This window comes from Mesitornis unicolor, unplaced genomic scaffold, assembly GCF_000695765.1.
Source record: "Mesitornis unicolor isolate BGI_N332 unplaced genomic scaffold, ASM69576v1 scaffold23292, whole genome shotgun sequence".
Lineage (NCBI taxonomy): Eukaryota > Metazoa > Chordata > Aves > Mesitornithiformes > Mesitornithidae > Mesitornis > Mesitornis unicolor.
The window spans coordinates 1-21,721 of record NW_010168848.1 but is presented as its reverse complement, the minus strand read 5'-3'; the positions used below and the strand labels follow the sequence as shown (position 1 = coordinate 21,721).

Here is a 21,721-nt window from a genome sequence, read left to right as displayed (position 1 = left end):
TTTATCATAAACATATCTAATCAAGGGCTTCTTTCCACAAAGAGCATCACCAGTTGCACTAAGGGAGTGGGAAACTAGTGAAGGCCCCTCAGATATCACGGTCAGTGCAGCGTCTCTCAGTATTTCAGCTGTGTCAGTGGGAATTGTTCTCAGATTTCAGGACTTCTGAGAGCAGCAGTGCAAGACAGCACTGTAACTAAATCCATATAAAATTAGCCCTTTTAATATACTGGTACATCTGGAGTGATCTGTGATTTTGGCACTCAAATGGGCCCAAAGTTGGGCTTTTTTTCAGCAAGTTATAGTAATGCCATCAGTGAAAGTGTATTCAGGTAAACGCAGAAGCTGGAGTTTCTTGTGGGTTACCTCTTTTCTTTTAGCTCTGCTGAAAAAGACAATTTGTCTTCACGGGAGTGGAAATCAGTGCTTGATTAGAAGAGCTCATTTTGAGGTGTGTTCATCAGGTGAGAGCCCAGGCTGTTCCCCTGCCTTTCTCTTTTTTACATCAGCAAAGTACTTTGCTTTCCCCCCCCATCTGAAGTCTGGAGTCAGGTCCAACCCCTCCATTATCATGCTGAAGGAAGGAATACACGTGAGTTACTTGAGAAAACAAGAGCTTTTTCATCTCTCCGTGCCTTTGGCCCCAAGGGTGGAACCTTCACACCCACGGCAATTCCCCATCAGCAGAGCTCAAAGCTTGATCATCACGTCAAGGTAGGACAAAAAGGTAGGTAAATACAGTGCAGTTTTTGTGTAGTAATGGGACATACGTGTGTGCAGTGGTGTGCTGAAATGCACACAGTTGTACAGGCTTGAGCTGAACTGGCTGGCAGGACGCTTCTTTGCACACTGTAAAGTTAATTGGCATTTTGCACCTCACGTCAAAGAAAGCAGACACAGAAGATGGTGCTTTTAGTGCTAGACACCCACTGCAAAAGCCATCAGGGTGATCCTGTGACAGTCAGTGAGAAACTCCGTGTGCTCGCTGCATCCTTCTCCCAAGGGATGAGAACGTCCCGGTTTTAGGACCTGTTCTGGAAACATTTTTCCATGTTATGCAGGGAATCTGTTGTGGTCCTGCCAATCTACCGAGGGATATCTGACCTGTGAGAGAGGTTTTCCACGAGATTGGGCCCAGTCTCCAAGTCTGGGCTGCAGTTTCAGAGTTACGGTTTTCTATGTTATTTCCTATATTGTGGGCCAAAATGGAAAGCTGACTTAATACCTTGTGTGTGCAGAACCAGAGCCTCTTCAGGCAGCACTGCCACCTAGCCTGTCAGCACAGCCAGCCGGGTTTTCGGGTAGCCATGCTTTGCCTTGCAGCTTCTTGTACCAGGCAGGAACAGCGGCACTTTTAGCAGCTACCCCTGGGTGCCGTGGAGAAGCGCCCTCTGAGCACTTGAGCTTTCACTCAGAAGTGTTTGTGTAGAGCTAGGTGTGTGCATATGCAGACAGATGGATTAAATATATTTCAGATTGTTGTTAACCCTGTTTCCTGGAGCTCCAGGGCATGAGAGCTGGCTCAGGGTTGTTCATCACTCTCTCCATTGGTGTTTCAGGCAGTGTTTCAGCTCAGGCTTTGGGCAGAGCTGGACCCGAGCCTCAGTCTGCCCTGAAGTAATGATGAAAGAGGTAGGACTTAAATCACTCAGCGTTGCTGTAGCCTGTTGGAGAGCCCCTCACACCTCATGGAAAAGCCACAAGCTCTTGTCACACCAGTACAGGGCATGGAGTCTGTAGCCAGGCCAGCAGAGCACGGTACACCCTGAATTTCACATGTAGTGGTCCCCAGTCAAGAGAGGAAGGCAGCACAAGGTATCTTCTCAGCTGGGAACCAGTTTATTGCCAGGTGTGTTTATATCGCACAGCTCAGCCCTGTGTTTCTCCAGGATTGGTCTCTGAAGCAGTTGCTTGCAGCCCTGACTGCAGCAGCAGCATGGCTCAGGGTGGGCTCTGGCTGGGGTGGAGGGGGGAGAGGGGACAGTGGCTGGAGGGAGGCTCTGGGGAGTTGCATACTTTGGCTACTGGTCCACCGGCAAACCTGGCACCTTCTGGAGTCACAAGGTCTTTGCTGTGCACATCACCTGGCACCTTGACTTTCAGCAGCCACCTGCCCAAAAGGTGACCTGCTAGGAGAGGGCCCTACCTGCAGCTGGGACATCAGGAAGACACATCCCAAGGCCACACAACTTGTCACCGATGCCAACAGAAGGAGATCCAAGAAGTCCAGCCTAAACTTGAGAGGCAGGACTTTGTGCTAAGGCAGTCCCTGTGTAGCACCAAGATGTGTGTGCTGGAGCCAGCCCATCCTCATGCAGTGCTATTCCTCCTCTGCTCGCCCTCCCACTCCTCCTCCTGTCATCCTGAGGGGTCTTTGTTTCCCAAGGTCTTTCTAGATGGTTCCACTCCTATGCCTTGGGATGCCTGTCTCTTCTGAGGGGCTTTGGTAAGAGAACAGCACTAACAAAAACTTTAGCCATGCTTGGCCAGCACCAACCAGATATCAAGGGCACAGCAAACAGCACAGGTTGCACTTGCTGCTCGGAAGTGCCAGGCCCAGAGCAGCGCTCTCATCTGAGCAAGGAAACAGCAAACCTCTCCTCTCTCCATGGGATTTCTGTGGGAGCCTGCAGGACTTGGCTGTGCACAGCCGGGTGAGAAGGGGCTGCTGTGAATCCTGTCTGTGTTTCACCTGCTTCTGCTGGGATCCCTGCCAGAACTAGAACGAGAAGAGCTGGTACTGGGAGCAGACCCCTGGAGCAAGCCCAAGCTGAGGCACTGCAACATTTCCCTGCAGTGATGAGAGCAGAGCTCCAGCGTGGCCAGGATGCGCCCAGTCTGGGGCAGGGTCTGAGCCCAGGGCTGCAGCCCCATGGAGATCCCAGGATTGGGGTCACTGCCGCTGGCGGTGGCAAGTAAGTCACCCACGAAGGCAAGAAGGGCTGGTACATGGGATCTACCCCCTCCTCCTTCCCTTTTGCATTTCACCCATTCCTTGAAGCTCCCCCTGGATGTAAAGGCATGTGGTCACACATCCCTCAGCTTTCAACACAAGCAAGTCTTGACCCTCCTGCACTGCTGATCTGGAGGCCACAAGTCCTCCTGGCCGTGCCAGGGAGCTCAGAAGCTCTCTGTGCCCCAGCTCTCCTCCCAGAGACAGGCGGGCAAAGGGCCAAGCAGCTCCCTGCGGAGGCACACTGGCCAAGGGACCCACCGGGCCACCTCCTTGCTGTGGCCAGGTGCCCTCACACGTCCACAACGCAGTCAGGTGAGTTTGTCCGGATAGCATCAGAGATCATCTTGACTCCTGACTGGCCGATGCGGTTCCCCTGCAGGCTGGGAGGAAAGAGAAAAACAGTTCAGGTTGGACAAGAGGCAGAACAAGATCCTTGGTGGCTATCAGAGATGGTCCCCCAGCTTTGCACCAGCATAGAGTGATAGGACGAGGGGTAATGGTTTTAAACTAGAAAAGAGTAGATTTAGGTTGGATATTAGGAAAAAGTTTTTCAATATGAGGGTAGTAGATCACTGGCACAGGTTGCCCAGAGAGGTGGTGGAGGCCCCATCCCTGGAGATATTCAAGGTCAGGCTTGATGGGGCTGTGAGCATCCTGATGCAGTGCCAATGTCCCTGCTCACTGCAGGGGGGTTGGACTGGATGAGCTTTAAAGGTCCTTTCCAACCCAATACATTCTATGGTTCTGTGATCCAGCACTATCTGCACCCTCCCCATGCCATCCAGGAGCTCTTGCTGGGATCCTGGTCACACAGGATTCTGCATCTGAGAGCCCAGAGGCAGCTGAGTGAGAAGCTGGAGAAAGACCCTGGGGAGCTCGAGAGGCTGAGCCAGCCCATCTCTTTGATTTTATGGAGGGTATTTGGTGTTTGGGGTGGTTCTTTGCCCCAGAGGCATCACCAGGGAGGAGCTGTGGGTTCTGGAGCTGTATAGGGGTGGTGGCTGTCACACTGGGAGGAGCACAGGCCATCCTTGCCCCCTGCCTCATTGGAGAGGTCCCTGTAGGGCAGCCAGTAATGTGCCAGTGGTGGGGAAGGTCACTTGATGGTTCCCATGGTCTTCCCCCATCCCTGACTTACCATCCAGCTCAGCAGCCACTTACTTCACATAGGTGAGGCCATGGTTGCCCTTCAGAGCAGTGGCGATGCAGATGGCTCCATCCATGCCCAGAGAGTTTTCCTGCAGGCTACAGGAGACAGGATGGTCAGAAAGCACCAGCCAGGCAGATGTGGCCACCAGGAGAGAGTGCATGGCGTGGGTGTTGGGAAAAGCCACCAGCTCAGGGGTTTGCCCCACTGAGAGCTGCTGGCCTGGGTGTACCCTCGCTGCTCCAGGGAGGTTTGGAAAGGCTCTTTCTGGCTCAACCCTGGGAGGGGGATACTTACTTGAGCCAGCGGAGGCTGCGATTCACCTTCAGTGCATTGGCCATCGCCTTGGCCCCTGCCACACCAATGGAGTTTCCCCGCAAGCTGCAAAGAAAGGCAGGCGGTGAGGAAGGACAACCCAGGACAGTCCCACACTGTCCATGGGTAAGGAGGTGGGAGAAGTGACTCCACAGCAGCAAGTCAAGGGACAAGCAAGCCACGTCTGGTTGGACACAATGCAAGGGTGGAAGCGGTGCTGAGCTAAAGACCAGGGTCTTTGACACCCCCGGGGAGCAGTATCACAGCCATGGGGACTTGGTTGCCCCACCAGCACTTACTCCAGGATCTGCAGGCTCTTGTTGACCATCAAGGCTTCTGCCAGGGCTTGGGCACCAGCTGCGCCAACTGAAGCTACCTGCAGGCTGTGAGAGAACAAGGACCTTTCAGTACATGTTCTAAGGTGGCTGTGGAGTGCTAATTAGAGAAGCTAATTAGACAGGCTGCAGTGCCAGGGCCCTGCCGCAGTCTGGATACTCACTGGAGATCTGCCAGGGTTGTGTTGACCTTCAGCGCAGTGGAGAGAGCAGCCATTCCCTCATCTCCGATGGCGTTCTCCTGCAAGCTAAGACGTGCAAGTGCTGTGTCTGCCCACAGCCTGGGCACCCAGGAGCAGGGAGGTGGGCAGTAAGTATGGGACACAGTGTGCTGGGCTTTCCCAAATGGCTTGCGCGGGGTCCCCCAGCCACCATCCACTTACAATATCCCCAGCCAGGGACAGGCAATGGGGACACAGTGTGGGCTGGAGCGTGTGGAGGAGGCAACAGGCAAAGACCCTGGAGCAGAGTGAGGGCAGGGTCCTTGGACAAGTCCCAGTAGGAGAATGCTGCCCTGGACCTGCCTGCCCATGTCTCCACTTACTCGAGGCTGGCCAGGCTGCTGTTGGACTGTAGTGCTTGTGCCAGGGCTGCAGCAGCTTTTGCCTGGATGAAGTTCCACTGCAAGCTGCAAACAGGAGAGAACAGGAGGTGAAATCCAGGGCTGCGGGGATGCCCCAATCCCTGCAGGCTCAGCACCCAGCTGCTCCCATCCAGCATAGTGTAGGCTGGGGGGTGACCCCTGTGCAGGACCCTGTGGGTCCATCTGAGTTGGCACAGCACACGTCCCTGCAGGGACTGAGGCCCAGGAGCAGCATCCCTGCCCAGTGGCCACACAAGGATCTTCAAAACCATCCAGGTCCAAGGGGAAACTCACTGGAGGGACGTGAGCGCCCGGTTCTCTCTCATCGCTAAAGCAATGGCCTTGCCGCCTTCATCATACAGCAGATTCGCCGCTAAGCTAGAGACAGGAGACGGAGGATGCAAGTCACGCACACAGACTTTGGGACACCTCAGTGACACTGTACAGGAGCATGGGTGCCCTCCTGGGGCTTGTGGGACTTACTCCAGCTTCCTGAGGGTGCTGTTGGTCCGCAGGGCGCGGGCGATGGCGGGGCCCCCCTCCTTGCTGATGGAGTTCTCCCGCAGGCTGGGGAAAGACGCGGAGCTGGGGAGGAGTGGCTGAGGCAGGGCATCAGCTGCTCCCCCACAGACCTGCTCTGGGGCTGAGACCATCTATTGCAATGGGCAGTTGTCCGACTTGAATCCCCATCAGCATCTACATCCCCAGGTCCCGCAGCTCCATCAGCATCTGCCTCTTCATTCCCTGCATCCCCATCAGTATCTGTACCTCCATCACCTGCTCACCCTATAGCTGTGAGCACTGATGCCATCAGGGTTTTTGCCCAGCCTCCCATCCCTGCTGCCATCGTTTCATTGCCAGACACGGCTCAACCAATACTGTCCCAAGGGACGAAGTGGACGATGAAGAGAAGATGCTTACAGCCAGAGGAGGGGCAGGGGCTGCTTCCAGCATCCCAGAGCACTTGTGGAAACAACCAGGCACAAGTTCTCTTATCCCATGTCCTGGCAGCAGCTTGTGGCTGGAGGGACTGCCACTTACTTGAGGTTGATGAGTCCCTTGTTGGAGCAGAGAGCTGCTGTCAGCGCTGTGACCCCAGCACTGCTGATGGAGTTGCTCTGGAGACTGAGACAAATGGGGAAGGCATGAGGATGGGCCAGTCTTGGCATTGCAGGTAGGCTGCGGGGTCGTATTTGGGGTGAGAAGTGCCCATTTGTCTGTTTCACTGAGAAACAGGCACCTCTCAGCCACAGGAGTCAGGGAAGCTGAGGCTAAAGGACTGACTTTGTGAGCAGCCAGGCCAGGATTAGCATCTCCTGCTCACCACAGCAGCACCGGCCCTGCTGAGCAGAGGTGACGGAGTTTGCTGGCACTTCGGGGCAGCCATGTCCCCAGCTGCTGTCACCACAGCTGCCGGCTCAGATGGGGATGTGGTTCCTGCAGGCTTTGGGTCCTTGTCACACTTGTGGAAAGCTGGTGACAGACCCAAGGCACAGCAGCTCATATCCAGGAGCGATCAGCCCTCTGCTCTGGCCAGGCAGGAGGAAAGGTCCCCTCTGGCTGCCATCCCCAGGGCGGATAAAGGTTGCACCATCCCACCCTGACTCTGCCAGGCCCTAGGCCGTTACTTTCCTTGTTAGAAAATTCCCATCGCACCTGGGAGAGAGAGAAGCCCCAAAGCTGCTAGTATCCTCCAAAAGCAGGGGAAAAAAATCATCATCTGAATTGAGGATTAACTCCCTCAGTGCTCCCTTGGTGAGGGCAGGGCCAGCCCAGCTGCTGCCAGTGTTGCCTGGGGCTGCTGCACAGTCCTCCAGCCTGCACGGAGCACCCACAGCCCCATGCTGCTCCAGGGGATGTGGGGGAGAGACGTGTGGATGATCTGGGGTGGTATGAGGGGCTCTGAGGGGTGGGAGGTGTTGCTAGAGCAAGGAGACTTGGCTGGGGTCTGTTGGGCAAACAGGACACAGATCTGCAGGAGACCAGATGTGGAGGGGGGACTTACTCGAGGCTCTGGAGACTGTGGTTCACCCGCAGAGCTTCGGCCAAGGCAACTGAGCCGTTGTCTCCGATGGAGTTGCTGGAGAGTCTGAGACACAAAAAGAAGAGCAGGTGTTACCAGCAGCCGTGCTGCCATCAGCTCAGATCTGATGGCAAAGGATTTGCCTCCCCTGGGCTCTTTCTGCTCCAGCAGTAAGCATGAACTTGGTGCAGTCTCATTCCAACCCACATATACCACTGGTTTTATTTTGGCTTTGAGCTGAAATAGTTTTTAATGTATCCACAGGGCCTGGAGACCTGCTGCTCGCATCTGCTGGAGGGAAGACTTGGCCCCTTGGTTCTTTACCGGGCAACCTGAATTCCTGGAGATATGGAGAGCATCTCCAGGGGGTCACTCCGAAAGCAGCACTGCAGTCTTTGTCCTCTTGTGCAAAGCCAGCAGAGCCTGTCCTGCCTGCGTGGCATGGCCCAGCCCCCTGCCCATCACCCCTGCCCACAGACCCCAGGAGACACAGCACTGGCATTGCTGTCCCTCCCCTCGTGCTGCTCTTACATCAGCTCCTTCAGGCTGCGGTTCTGCTTCAGTGCCTCCGCTATTTTCCTGGCACCGTGGGCTCCGATAGCATTCTTCTGCAGGCTGCAAAGGTGAGGAAGGCATCCATGAATATTGGGTGCCACATCCTGGTCAGTGGCACCCCGGTCTGCTGGGTGGCTGTGAGGGGGGACAGCAGATCCTGGTCACTCACTGCAGGGTTGTCAGCCTGTGGTTGGTCAACAGAGCATCGGCCAGGGAGGTGGCACCGTCCTCCTTGATGGTGTTGTACTGTAGGCTGCAAGGAGAGAGGAGCAAAGCTGTGCATGGCAGCCACTGCAGTGGGTGAGGGGCCATGCAGGGTGGTGGTCGCCTGCCCTGATGTTTGCTCGCCCCTGTCCCTGGTGTGAGAAAGGCATCTGGCCCCTGAGCATCCCCTGCCTGGGGGTCTCCCTCCCTCTTCTTCCATGGGAGATGCCTCCTTCCATGTATCACCATCCTGTGAGCTCCTGCGCAAAGGATGGACGTGGATCTGGACCTGGATCTCAACCTGGACCCACTGAAGCTGAGAGGCAGAAAGGTCCCAATATCTCTGGCCCAGCTGTGCCCCTGTTGCCTTGTCTCTGCCCGCTGCACTCGTGCTCACTGCCCAGCACAACCAAAACAGGGTCTCCCCACCTGCTCCTAGAGGTGCTGCGGAAGTTGAGACTTACTTCAGGGAGAGCAGGATTTGATTTTTCTTCAGCGCATCAGCCAGTGCCTTTGCTCCAGTGGGGCCGATGGAGTTGCTCCTCAGGCTGGGGCGAGATAGGCAGAAAAGCCAAGGTTAGCAAAGCTGGAGTGGCACCTGCCTGGTCTGAGCCAAATCTGGCACGATCTCCAGCACTGCTGAGGTGGGACATCAGCCCAGCAGCTCACAAGAGTTACGTTCACCACTTCAGCAGTGGTGGCCTTGGGGGCTGGAAACCCTCCTCAGTTCAGGAAATAGCTGCCCATGGCAGGAGCTGGTGAAGGGGGAACACTTACTCCAGCACCGTCAGGCTCCTGTTCACCATCAGTGACCTGGCCAGCGCTTTGGCTCCCTTATTGCTGATCTGATTTTCTGCCAAGCTGCTCAGAAAAAGAAAAAATAGGTGTTTTTCAAGGGGAGAAAGAGGCTTTTGCAGCCCCTGGCATGTCCTGGGATGCAGATGGGTGAGCAGAGGAAAGCCACGGGGAGCATTTGGTTTGTGGTACAACCATGCAAGGCTTTCATGGGTGTTCCGTGTCTCATTTTCCCAGAGGAGAAGCCCTGATGTTGTATGGTGGGTCTGTCACTGGAATTTGATGTCTACGTTGATAAAGTCATTATAATAATTGTCATTATTTATTAGACATGATTACCATTTCTACTTGATCATTTGTGTACACAAAGGCTGGAGGGAGAGATGGTGAAGCAGTTTGTTGGGATAACCCATGGATTTCTACACAAATTTTTAGGAACAGCAGTCTCAGGAAGGCTGGGTGACACAGCCTGCCCAGCCACTGTGAGGACACAGGGGGTAAGGTCACTGTGCCTGGGTGCAGAAGATCTTGCAGAGTTGTCCTTGTCAGTAGGCACCCTGAGGAGCCAGTGGGAGAGATATTCCTGGAAGACCTTCACCCTGATTATGAAGTGCCCCCAGCTCAGCTCTGCATCCCCAGGAACTGCCTGACTGCCCTGGGCCAGGTCCTACCTGAGCTTCTGGATCTGGCAGTCCTTCACGCTCAGCACACTGCCCAGCAGCTCCATCACGTTGTCCTTAAACTGGTTATTGTCCAGCCTGGAGAAGACACAAGGAAAGAGCAAAAGCAAGCATTTGGAGAACAAAGTGGAGAAAGGACTACGCTCCTGTGACATCTGCCCGTCACGGGTAGAAAACCTCAAACACAGAAGCAGAGCTGAACCAGTGCTACCCCGAGGGCAGCTCTCTGCTGATGGACAATGTTGATGGGCCCATGTCTCCCATTGACACCTGGGATTTGGAGTCACAGCCTGACATCCCTGCTTGTTTCTCCCAGTGCAATCTGACCAGGACTCACCTCAGGCTGTGGCAGAAGAGGAGCTGGGAGAGCAGGCTCTTACAGACATTGTAGGTGAGGCAGTTGGAGAGGTTCGTCTCCTCCATGCAGATGTCAGAGACCTGCAGGAGGTAAGCCAGGGCAGAGCAGTTCACAGGGGTGAGCATCCCAGCCAAGCTCTCGTTCTTCATGGCTTCTTCCACAGTCTTAGCGATCTCCATGTGCTGAATTTCGTACAGGCAGTGCATGGTGTTCACTGTCCGTGAGGAGATGGCGTAGTCGGTGTTCAGGCAGCCCTGGAGGAAGCTGATCGCTTGGCTCCTGAAGCTGTTGTGCTCGTCCTTCACCAGCAGCCACCCAGAGAGCAGCTTGTTCACCTGCGGGGAGAGGAGCCCAGAGAGAAAACGCACAAAGATGTCCAGCTGCCTGTCCTCTGCCTGCAGTGACCTCTGGACAGCGCTCTTGAAGTGGTTGAGGAAACCCAGCTTGGGCCAGGACATCCCACTCTCCATGAAGAGGTCGAATATTGCCCGCTTTGCAGCTGTGTAGTAATAAATAGCCGCTAGAAACTCCTGCATGGTTAAGTGGGAGAAGTAGTAGGCCGTGAAGGACTGCATCTCTTCTTTGAGTAAGAGTCGACTGCACAAGCTGCTCTGCAGCAAGGAAAGGTCAATGCCATACGCCTTCATGTCCTGCTCGTAAAACACATATTTCTTTTTGAGCAGCCCATAGAAGGCCAGTCTGCCCAGGCTGCCCACTATCTTCTTGCTGTTGTTCACAGACTGCTCAATCCTGAGTGTTTCTCTTGGCTTTTCCAGCCAGTCACTGCTCAGAGCCATTTTAAAATAATAGGAGTAGATTTCTGATAGGGTCTTGGGTACAACAGTTGTTTCTTGAGATTGATTGTTGCTATTTTTTAGGTAATAACCGATTGAGGAGCCAGAAATCCAGCAAAAGCCAGGAACGGTGCACATGACGTGTAACGACCTGTTAGCCCTGATGTGATGCAGGACTTGGCCAGATAGGTCCCTATTGTCAAGGAACATCTGGTCCAAGAAGTCTTTCATCTCTGCAGCTCCAAAACCTCGTATTTCTGTCATCCGGTCAACAAGCCCACCGGGGATTTGGCTGGCTGCTGTTGGCCGTGACGTGACCCAGACAGAAGCTTCCTGCAGCAGGTTGCCACGTATAATGTTGGTGATGAGGTTGTCCACTTGGATCTCCTTTTTGGGATCAGTGCATACTACCGTGTTGGAAAAATCCAAAGGAGTCTTGAACTCATCCAAGCCGTCAAGGATCAGCAGGGTCCTGGCGGCTCCTGCCAAGATGCAGTTTGGCTCCGTGGTGTCCGAGCAGATGAGCTTCTCGGCAGAGAGCTTCTCATAGGTGTTTAGCTCCCGGAAGGTGAGGGGCAGCACAAAGATAATGTCCCTGTTGATCTCCCCCTTTGCCCAGCTGTAGACAAACAGCTTCACCAGTGTGCTTTTGCCAATCCCAGCCACTCCAATGGTGACAGAGATCCGAGGTGGGACGCTGACCTTGGAGAGAGGCAGGAAGAGCTTCTCCAGAGGGATGCTCTTGGATACATTTCGTAGGCCTTTGGTGGCTTCAATCTGCAGGATGTCATGCTCCTTCTGCTGGATATCGGTCAAGCCTTCCACCAGCAGCAGGTTCGTGAGTCGCTGGAGAGGACCTGTCTCCAAGCCATTCCCATAGTAGCTTTGGAGGCTTTCCAGGTGCTTCTGCACCATGGGTTCTGCACAGAGAGAAATGAAATGAGGTGGTGAGGAGGAGGATGGTAACAACAGATGCAAATGAGAGACACTGCTTCACGTTTTTGCTATGCTCATGCGGAAGGGAAACAGCACAGAGCTCTTCAGTGCAGGCAAGAAGGTACGTGTCAGGGCACAGGGGGCACTAACAGGCTTAAATGGCCCTGCCCAGCCTCATCCATTGGTCCAGGAGCCCATTTAGCTCAGTCTTGGACCTTCAGCCCCTGCCTAAGCTATGTTGCAGGAGCAATTGACTACAGCACCATCGTGCCTGTGCCTGCTATGGTCCTTGGTGATCTGGACCTTGATCTTGGACCTCATTGGGCTACACTTGCCTGGTGGCCACTGGACTGTGTCTGAACCTGGTTGCCCTTGCTGGACCTGATCCTGACCTCTAGATTGACTTCCTGGCTTGACCTCCACCCTGTCTCATTGCCATGGACTTGCCTGATGAGTTGGACTCTTGGCTGAACCTGGTGGCCATCTCTGGACCTGTCCTGCATGATCACCTGGCTCAGGTACCACAGCCCCCGGTACAGCGTATTGAAACCCTCCAGCAAAGGCTGAACAAGCAGGGCATGGTGCTGTAAGAGACTCAGAGCAGGCACCAGCCAGGCTTGGAGCCTTCCAACCAGGAGGGAAACCAGGGAAACCTCTCCTGACATGAAGGTTTCAAGGAGAGCCTGAAGTTGGGGCAGCCACCAACAGACAGGGTCAGGGATGCCCAGCCATGCTCCTCCTGCCGCCCCCCTGCTCCCAGCCCAGCCGCTGGGAGTGACTGATGTGATCTGGGCATTGAGGACATTAAAGACCACTCGGGCTGCCCAGAGAAGTGTGCTGAGGGCAGTGAGGGGCCTGGAGAAAGGTTCCTCAGACCTGGCAGAGAGCCCTTGCCCACCCCCCGGATGTGTCCTTCTCCAGCAGAGACCCTGAGATGGCACTGTTGCCGGCATGGACTCTCCCATTGGAGCTGCCAACGCTACCCAGCTCTGTGCACACCTTGGTGTGCTCCAGCAAATGCCCACAGCCTGGGCATGTGCAGACACCCCTCATTGGGTCCAAAGTGGACTGCCTACCATAGACAGTGATGTGAAGGTAGAGCTGAGAATTGGTGGTCTCGATGAAGGACTGCAGGGACTGGGAGGCGTAGCTGCCCTTGCCAGCCAGGACATCCACAACTGCCCTCACCTGCTCGGGCAGGGAGCTCGCCTCCTGCGCCTGGCCGGCCTCCTCCGCCGTGAGGAGGTCCAGCCTCCGCAGGTAGCAGATGATCTCCTCCAGGAACTGCGGTGAGATGGACCTCACCAGCTGCTTGCAGTAGCGATTGATCCAAGCCTCTGCAGGAGAGGAGAGCAAGAGAGTTGGGTCTTGAACGAGCCCTGGATACATTGCTCAGGGGTGATGGGGAAATGCAGAAATGGAGCACCCCATCTGACTCTGAAGGTAGTGGGGGGTAAACTAGAACCCTCCAGAGCGACCTGCCAAAGTCCTCCCTTGAGATGATGCCACACCAAAGCTGTGGCTGGCTGTTTTGTTAGGAGCTGCTTGGTCAAGGCAGCAGCTATCAAAATTGGAGTCAAAGAAACTGAAGAATACAACCATGAAATGACATTTCCTCCTGGAAACCAAGCCCATGGAGAGATAAAAGTCTGAGCAAGATCATTTATCTTTGGAGATAGCTATACCCCTGTGCCAGCACAGTGGTCCCCAAGCCCTTGGACTAGGAACCACTGTCAATCCTTGTGCCTTGGTCCCCCACCTTGTCCCATTTTTAAATCAGAAACTCCACTGGGATGATGTATCTCCAGCTGCTACCACTCACCTTCCATCAGAGGCCTCCCGTGACATGGGTGATCCCTGGGCAAAGAGCGCTGTGTTGGCAGCAGCACAGTCGTCCCATCGACCACCCCGCATCCCCCCAGATGGCTCACAGCATCCGCTGAGTCTCCTCAGCCTTTATCCATGTTCCTGGTGGAAGAGGAGGAGAAGCATCAGGAGCAGCATGGGAGGGAGCCCACCTTGAGTTAAGGTGGTGCTGACTGTGGTTGAGCCAAGAGTCCATTCATCAGCTTTTGGCTAAGACCAGAGCCCCTGGTGCTGTGGACCTGGCAGAGGCAGAGCTGGGACCATCACACTGCAGCATCTCTGCCCAGACCTTGTGTGCCACAAACTTGGTGTCTTCACCATCACTACTTATGTCGGAGCCTTTCTCCAGCAGAATGATTGCATTAATTGCCCAGATGATGCCCCCATGCCATCTGTGGGCCACCCAGTGAGTGCCTGAGTGCCACCGGTGTCACTGGAGGGACAGCAGGGCTGTGAACTGCTCACGTTTCCCTTCTCTGGGTTGTGGAGGAAGTTGTGGGGCAGCAGGCAGAGTGACAAAGGGCCTGTTTTGGTTTCGAACCCACCTCACCATTGTCCAGAGCCTCCGCCAGGGCTTGCTGCGCATGGCCAACACCACATCCTGTTGCAGAGCTCTGCAGACGCTTCACTTTCAGCAGCGCTGGTGAAACATTGCCCGGGGAGGGAGCATCTACCTCCTCCCTCCCCCTCAGCTGCTGCCAACCACGCTGAGGGTTTGGTGTTTTATTTTTAAGCAGTGTAGCTGCTTACTGAGTCCAATTGTTTTTTGAGTGGAGGTGAAGAGGGCAATGCCTCCATGCCTGATACTGCTCCCAGCTTCTCCTGTGGTAGCAGATGGCCCTGTGCTGTGGCCTCTCGCCAGCCTCAGAGTCATCTCCAGGAGCTGCCCGTGTCCAGGTGGGAACGTCTCAGCCCCAGGGTCTGCCTGATCACAGCAAACACAGTGTCCCAGTGCCCTGGCCTATGCCCTGGCCTGGCATCCTTTCCTCACCTCACCTGGCCCACAGGATGCTCTAGATCCATGCAGTAAGAGGCACTGCAAGGAGGTCCTTGTCTGCAGGCAGCATTGCCTTTGCCCAAACCCACTCCTGAGTGGGATGTGGGCACCATGGGGCTTTGGTGCAGGCTCACCAACAGGTACAGGTAGCACCCACTTTTTTTCGTCAAACCCAATCAGCAAACACAAGGGTTCAGGAAATCCAGCTTCTACTGCTCTCCTTCGCCTGCCCAGCTCTGGGCCCTTGGTTTCAAAGGTGGCAGAGGTCCACGGTCCCACTGGCAGTGATGGTGGCCCCAGAGCAAAGCCTTTTTCTCCCTCGAGGGAGCAGCAGGGCTGTGGCAGCAGCTCGTCTTGCTCTTTACCCCCCAGGCAGTGGCTTGGTCAGTTAAGATACCAGCAATCAAAGGAGCTTGGTGAGCAATTCACAGGGAAATTTTCACCTTTTGATGTCTTCTTGTCTCTCACTGGCCTGGAAAGTTCAATTAAGTCTTTGCACGCAGCAGTCCCCAGGTTTCTCATCTTTGCTGTGCAACCAAGAACACAGTCAAAATGAAAGGGGGTTTTGCTGCTTGCAGCGCTGCACCGTGCAGCCCTTCCTCTGCAGTGCAGCTGGCGAGAAAAGGCCCTTTGATGGGGAGAAGTCTGCTCTAACGCTGGGGATTATTTGATGGTGTCCTCTGGTGCTACTTCAAAATGTGCTTCCACTTCTGGAAACCAGCAGCCGTGGGTCAGCTCATGCAAAGGCACCCGACTGGGAGAATAAGGCAGCAGAAGACAACGCAGCATAAGAAATCATGCAGTGGCTGCACTTTTTTTTTCTGTTCCCAGTAGAAAAGTTTCAGGTGCATCTCTAGGACCATTCAGAGATGTGGAGGCTGCATCCTAGGAGGGGCAAGGACGTTATCTGCTCTTACGTGAGCTGTCTGAAGGGTAGAGGCCAGCCAAAGCCAACCTCTATGACCCCTACGGAGATCTCAGGTGTTTCCAGGATGCCATGCAGCCCACCCCAAGGCTGTCAGGATGAGTTGTGTCCTGGGAGTGCCTCAGTCTCCCCGTCTGAGATTGGAAAGTGGTGTCCACATCCATCCTGCGTGCACGGAGCTCGGTCCTGGTTTGCAGCTGTCGCTTGGCTGGGATCAAGTAGGAACAAGTGGTCATCCCTGCCCCACCAGCAGCTGGAGAAGCAGTGATCCAGCGATGGTTTGAGTTTGCCCTGCCTTGCTGCCCGCATCCCCAGGGCACCAGGGTAAGAAGCTGGAGGGCAGGAGGCTGCCCAGCCAAACCGATGAATGGCGTCTGCGAGCCCCAGGGAGGGAGACGGGGGATTTTGTTGGCAAGAGCTTGGCATTAATGCTTTTTTTTGCCTGGTGTCATCCAAAAGACCAGCCCAGGGGAAAATCCTCCCATCTGAGGATGCGCAGTCAACACTGATGTGTCCTTCTGGCAGCTTCAATCCAACATCCCTCCATCCCCATGTCCCACCATGCCTGTTAGCAGAGGGTCCGTGCCCAAAACCCATCAGTGTCTGGGAGCCACAGCCACGATGCTGGGAGGTCCCTGACCATGCACACAGCCCGCTACCAACCAACCACTGCGTTTTTCATCACCATGTGCCCTGCTCTGAGATCCAAACTGCCTGGCATCAACACTGGGAAACACGGACCTAGGCATAGCTGCTTCTGCTTATCTCTGGCTCTAATTACGTATGTGCACTTTTGCTCCTAGAAGTGCAACATGGACCAAAAGAAGCTTGCTGAGGGATCTGAGATGAAGGGACAGTCCCAGGATGGCCAGAGCATGAAGGTGGCTGGAGATAACAGCTATTTACTGCCTCTCTGCTCTACCTGGCCTCTCTGCTATTCTTCCTCCCAGGAGGTGGCTTTGGTTTTCATACAGCTGCCATTCCCTCCCCAGACAGATCTGTCACCCTGGATTTTGGGAATCAGCTGAGGACTTGGGACTGTCCCAAGGAGCTGTCACAGCCACCATCAGCAGCACCATTGTCATGTTGGGTTGCAATGCTCAGCAGTCGGAAATCCGTGGTTGTCACCACGCAGGGGCTCGTGGGCAGATCTCTGGGCAGCTTCAGGGGACACTGGCTGTCACCTCGGGCAGGGCCCAGGGCTGGGCTGGGGACAGGGCTGAAGGGTGCCTTGTCCAGATGGGCACCAAAGTGCTGGGTCAGAGCTCCTGGATGGCTGCAGGGACCCACATAGGGAAAACATTGGAAAATGGGCTGATCTACGGTATTTAGGTACGTTTAAAACTTTTTATATGAACGAATAAATGCATCGTTAACCAGGCACCTGAAGAAGCAGATAAATGCCCGCTCCAGCACAGCTCCATGCCCCAAAACACACAGAAACCTTCAGCCCAGCCATTGCCTTCTCCCTATCCCATCTCGGCAGGGTTTGCCTGTGCAGACAGTTCCTCAGATGTCACCAGTTTGGGGTGCCACGTCTCAGTGCAGCTCAAGCCCCAGCAGCACAGCACAGCACCCCAGCAGCACAGCACCCATCTCACCACCGCTCTCCCTCCCCCAGACAAACCAGCCCTGCCAGACCTTCCCACCACTTCCTGGCGCGCTGGGTTTCCTCCAGCGGATCTCGGGCTCCGTGACCAGCACACCCCCCGAGGTTTTAACTATTTCTCCTGCCATAGATCCACCCTGAGCTGATCCCATTTCGGAGGTCAGCGAGCTGCACACAGAAACGTTTGCCAAGCCAGCATCTCCAGCCATTCCCCATGGACTGATGAGCCGAGCAGATCCTGACGGCAGGATCCAGGCTGCCACCTTTTGGCAGAACTAAGAAGATTTCACGTTACTCGTTCATGTTAATTAAGCAAAGCGATGAAGTATCTTCTGCATTATCCGCAATTACGAATCTTGCAGATTTGCAGGTAACTCAGATATCTCAGATTACGTATGGCTTCCACCTGAAGTCTTTTTTTTTTTTTTTGTCTGGATTTAATGCTAGCAAAATTTATTGCAATTACAGACCTACCCCCTAGGCCAAGTCTAACCTCTACCAGGTGCTTTTAATTTTTTTTTCCAAAACCATAACCACAAGAACAGGGCCCAGACACAGTGGGAGTTAAATAGCAAGTCGTGGAGGTGAGGAGCAATGAGGGCTGCATGCCAGCAGTCCCAACACCAAACCTCACCAGGAAAAAAGCAAAGACGAACCTACAGGTAATTCCAAACATATAAAAATGAATTTCAGAGAAGGTCTCTCACAGGGTACTGCTACACCTTGCAAGCTGCAAAATGGAGAATGATGCATTTGCTGAGCTGATTGTGGCCCCATCCGCCAGCTTTGGGGGGAATGCAGAGCTAAAGGATGCTGAGTGGTATCAATCCAGCACCCCAATGGGGTTTGATGCTGGGGGTCAGCCTCACTTTCTGGGGTTGAAGAGCCTCCTCTGAAGCCACAGCTTTGAATCACCAAAGGCAGCCGTGAGCTCTCCAGAAATAAATTTTTGTGCAACGTGGACATCATTAGTGCCAAGCTTTGCCCAGGCTGCCCCAGATGTCTGGCCCTGTGTCACCCAGGTGCTGGTGACATCTTAGTGGGTGACAGCACCCAGCCAGACCTGTCCCCAGCAGCCCCACACCTATAGGATACGGAGTGCCCTGATGACCTTAGAGTGCTTAAATAACAGCGGGATTAAGCCTAATGCAGTGACACAGTCCACCATGCTCCAGGCTCTCTCCCCACATAGGTGCCTGGGTGCACGGCCACATGTCCCTGCTGAGCTCCATCACCTCAGCCTTGCACCTCTGGGTCCCACACAGCATTGGGGATCCCCTGCAGGGAAAAGGGCCAGAGAAGGTACCAGCTGCAGCTCTGGAGACCTCAGTGTTGCTGTTCCCTCCGGCTGAGCTCCAGGAAGTCGTGCTGAGCCTGGTTCTCAACAGAGGACATGGAGATCCAGCTCTGGGCTTCAAGGTCCAGTGGTCTTGGACTGCTGACAGGACCCTGGACTCTGCCTCACTCTTTGGTGCAATTTTGCACTGTGCCACAAGCAAGTATGTCACTAATGTCATCCTTTTCTACCTGTGGTACATGTTGGGGATTCTTTTTGGATGGTTTCAAAGCAGAATGAATTCAGTAAATGGCATTAAGATGGAGGCAAAGGCTGATGCTGCCCAGGGCAGTCTTGGACTGCTGACAGGACCCTGGACTCTGCCTCACTCTTTGGTGCAATTTTGCACTGTGCCACAAGCAAGTATGTCACTAATGTCATCCTTTTCTACCTGTGGTACATGTTGGGGATTCTTTTTGGATGGTTTCAAAGCAGAATGAATTCAGTAAATGGCATTAAGATGGAGGCAAAGGCTGATGCTGCCCAGGGCAGGGAGGTTTGTGCAGGCAGGGCGCCCCTGCCGTTGAGTCTGGGCAGGCAGCAGTAGGCAAGGGGACAGAATTTGTGACAAGTGTCAGGTCCCCCATGCGCGTCTCCATCACTCAGGGCTCAGTGCCGTGCACCGCCACACCCACTCCTGCCAGCACCGGTGGCCGTGCCACGCCAGGCCACTCTGCCAGGTGCTGCCGGCAGTTGGTGACATCTTGCCCATCCCAGGGACCTCTGCCCAGCAGCTCCTGGCTCTGCCACGTGTTGGCCCGGCCACTCCATTTCATTAGGCCATTGCGGCAGGAGGTCTGCAGCAGCTCATCCCTGCACGAGAGGGCTTTCCCTTCTCCCCGCACCCCTTCAAAGCAAAACCAGCCCCACCAAAACCTTACCTTCACCTCGTGCTGCCTTCCCCAGGTCTCCATGCCAGCAGAAGAGCAGAGAGGGCATCCTCGTTGCAGGGGAAGGATGCAGCCCCTCCGTGCCTCTGCTCAGCCCTTTATCTCCAGAGCTTTGCTTCCTCCTCACCTGGATGCTCAAGTGCAAGGTGGGATATGGAAGATCCTCGGGTTGGTGTCCCTGGCCCTTGGGGGACCCGTGGAGGTGATAGGACCTGACAGCTGCAGTGATGCTCTGGGCAGCACCTGGGGAAGGTGGGTCCAGCTTCCCTGCCTGCCCACTGCAGCCGTTTTCAGCCTGGTGGCTTTTTCTCCCTTTTAGTTCACTCCTCGCCCCTTCCTGCACTGCAGGTCTCACTCGATCTTCCTTCCTGTCAGCACAGGGCTGCTGCCTATGCAAATTGATGTGAGTTATCTGCTGAAAAACAGCAGCGCATGGTAACCACCCATGGCCTGTATGAGCCCCGACAGCAGGGTCTGTCCTGCTGGGATGCTCAGTGAACAGCCATTTCCCCAGCCACGGCTGCTTTCTCCCAGCAGAGCCACAAGACCAGGCTGCCCAACATCCAAATTGCACCAAATTCGCTCGAAGTAAAACCATGAGCTCACCCCAGGCTGGGAGAGCTGAGGGTTTTTGCTAGGTAAACCCCTCACTAGCCAGGAACACTGGGGATACCCTATGGAAGAAGCTGGTGATGCAGCAGTTTAGCCCTTTGCTGGCCATAAGCAATGGCAACATTTCCATGAGTAAATTCAAGTTGTATCTTAAAAAATTAGAAAAAAGGGGCAGGAATAAACTCCCTTTCCTCCAAAGCTATTTTTCTGCCAGTGCTGAATGTTTTCTTGAATTATGAGTTTCTCTCTAAAGAGGTGGATCACAGGGCTCCAAGGAGCACTGCATCTGCACCCGAGGAGCCAGGGCTGCCGGCAACAGTGGGATGGGCAGGAGCTCTGGTAAGTGAGGTTGATCATTATTTTGCATTTTTGTTCTACAAAAAAACCTTAATTTGTAAATCCTATAACAGTTGGTTTTTTTCTCCTGGCATGTAGATAAATCCTATGAATTCTGAGATGCTGAGCAGAGAGGTCTCTTGAAGGTGGCTGGGAAGGGTGGCACAGCAGCACCGAGACCCCAGGCAAATAACTCTGCAGAGCCCAGGGAATGGGGGAAGTGCATCTTACCAAAATAATAAAATAACTGCACACCACAGTGGAGTTTGCTGCCATCCTAATCTGTATCCAACAGCTCGTTTTTTGAACCAGAAGCTTCCACTGGGAGAGGTCAGAGGAAACAGAAGCCAATGATGAAAACAGATGAAAATAGGATGTCCGCTTAGGAGACCTGCCCTGATGATGTCTGTTTATATCTAGCAGCTCTAATTAAGCTGTATCTGAATGTATAATTACATATCTTTTCCTCCATCAAATCTGGCTGAGAGGTGGTTGGTGGTGGAGATTATGGTGGCTGATGGAGCTCTCAGTGGAGAGCTGGTGGGGGCCAGGGTGAGTTCACACACACAGTGAACTGTGTTTGGAGCAGTGAGGTGGGGGCAAGCAGGAGTTGGGACCTTTGGGCACCACTCTGGGCTGTCGTCCCCCAGGGTCTGCTGCAGGCACAAGCCTTGCTCTCTGCCGGTCCTAGGGCTGCACGTGGTACAGGGTGAAAACCTCTCCTGTCCCAAGCGTCAGGCCTGCTGGTAATTCCCCACTCTGGCAGGAACTGGTTGCAAGAGGGGGTGGCATCTGGGAAGCCCCGTCTGCTGTCACCTTCCCGAAAAGCTGTAGCCAAAGGTCCCTCACATCAAAAATGACTCTGCAGAAGCCCCAATCAGGGCTGTACCTCCTGCTTTCACAATCATTCACTTGTATTAATGGGTCTGAATTTTCTTTGCAACTGTATCTAACACATCCCTCGTGTATTTTTCAGGCTGTTTACTTGATTGAAACACAAATTTCCCAGCACAGTTATGGGGTTCAACCCATCGAGTTCCCAGCAGGATGAGTTTGACCTCCTAGGCCCTGCTCAGTGTCTCTAACCAGCCTGGTGAAGCTTGTGAAGTGCTGCAGAGCTCGGGGTGGCTGGAAAAGCCCAAGGGACGCCTCTGCTTGTTTTGAGTCACCTTGGTTGCTCGGCAAGAGGGTGAGCAGGGACTGTCCCCAAGCAGGGACCGTCCCCGAGCTCAGCCCAACGCAGAAGTCATCTGTGTGGAGATAATGAACTGCCCCAGCTCCGGAGGGAGCCAGAGGGTGCTCCTCGGAGACAACCGGAGTTCCACCAGAAGGCCTGCAAGCAGCAGGATCGGGGTCTACGAGCCTTGGGATGCCCCCGGAGGGAAGAGGTACAATCCCCAGCGACCTCCCGGGGGGTACCCGGCTGCTCTCAGAGCCGAGGACGAAGCGGGCGGCTCTGAGATGGATGT

The 21,721-nt window shown here is 54.5% G+C and overlaps 1 protein-coding gene across 1 annotated transcript; it reads right to left on the bottom strand.

Annotated features, from left to right (window-relative positions):
• Positions 1-3,245: 3,245 nt before the first annotated feature.
• NLRC3 (NLR family, CARD domain containing 3) lies at positions 3,246-13,018 on the bottom strand (the record flags this gene model as incomplete). The annotated part of the gene is made up of 17 exons (XM_010179168.1): positions 3,246-3,336; positions 4,118-4,201; positions 4,401-4,484; positions 4,718-4,801; positions 4,918-5,001; positions 5,298-5,381; positions 5,631-5,714; positions 5,820-5,903; positions 6,378-6,461; positions 7,342-7,425; positions 7,891-7,974; positions 8,084-8,167; positions 8,583-8,666; positions 8,896-8,979; positions 9,585-9,671; positions 9,931-11,677; positions 12,776-13,018. Coding segments are annotated over 17 exons (3,260 nt in total), but the record flags the coding sequence as incomplete, so codon positions are not given.
• Between the last annotated feature and the right edge of the window lie 8,703 nt (positions 13,019-21,721).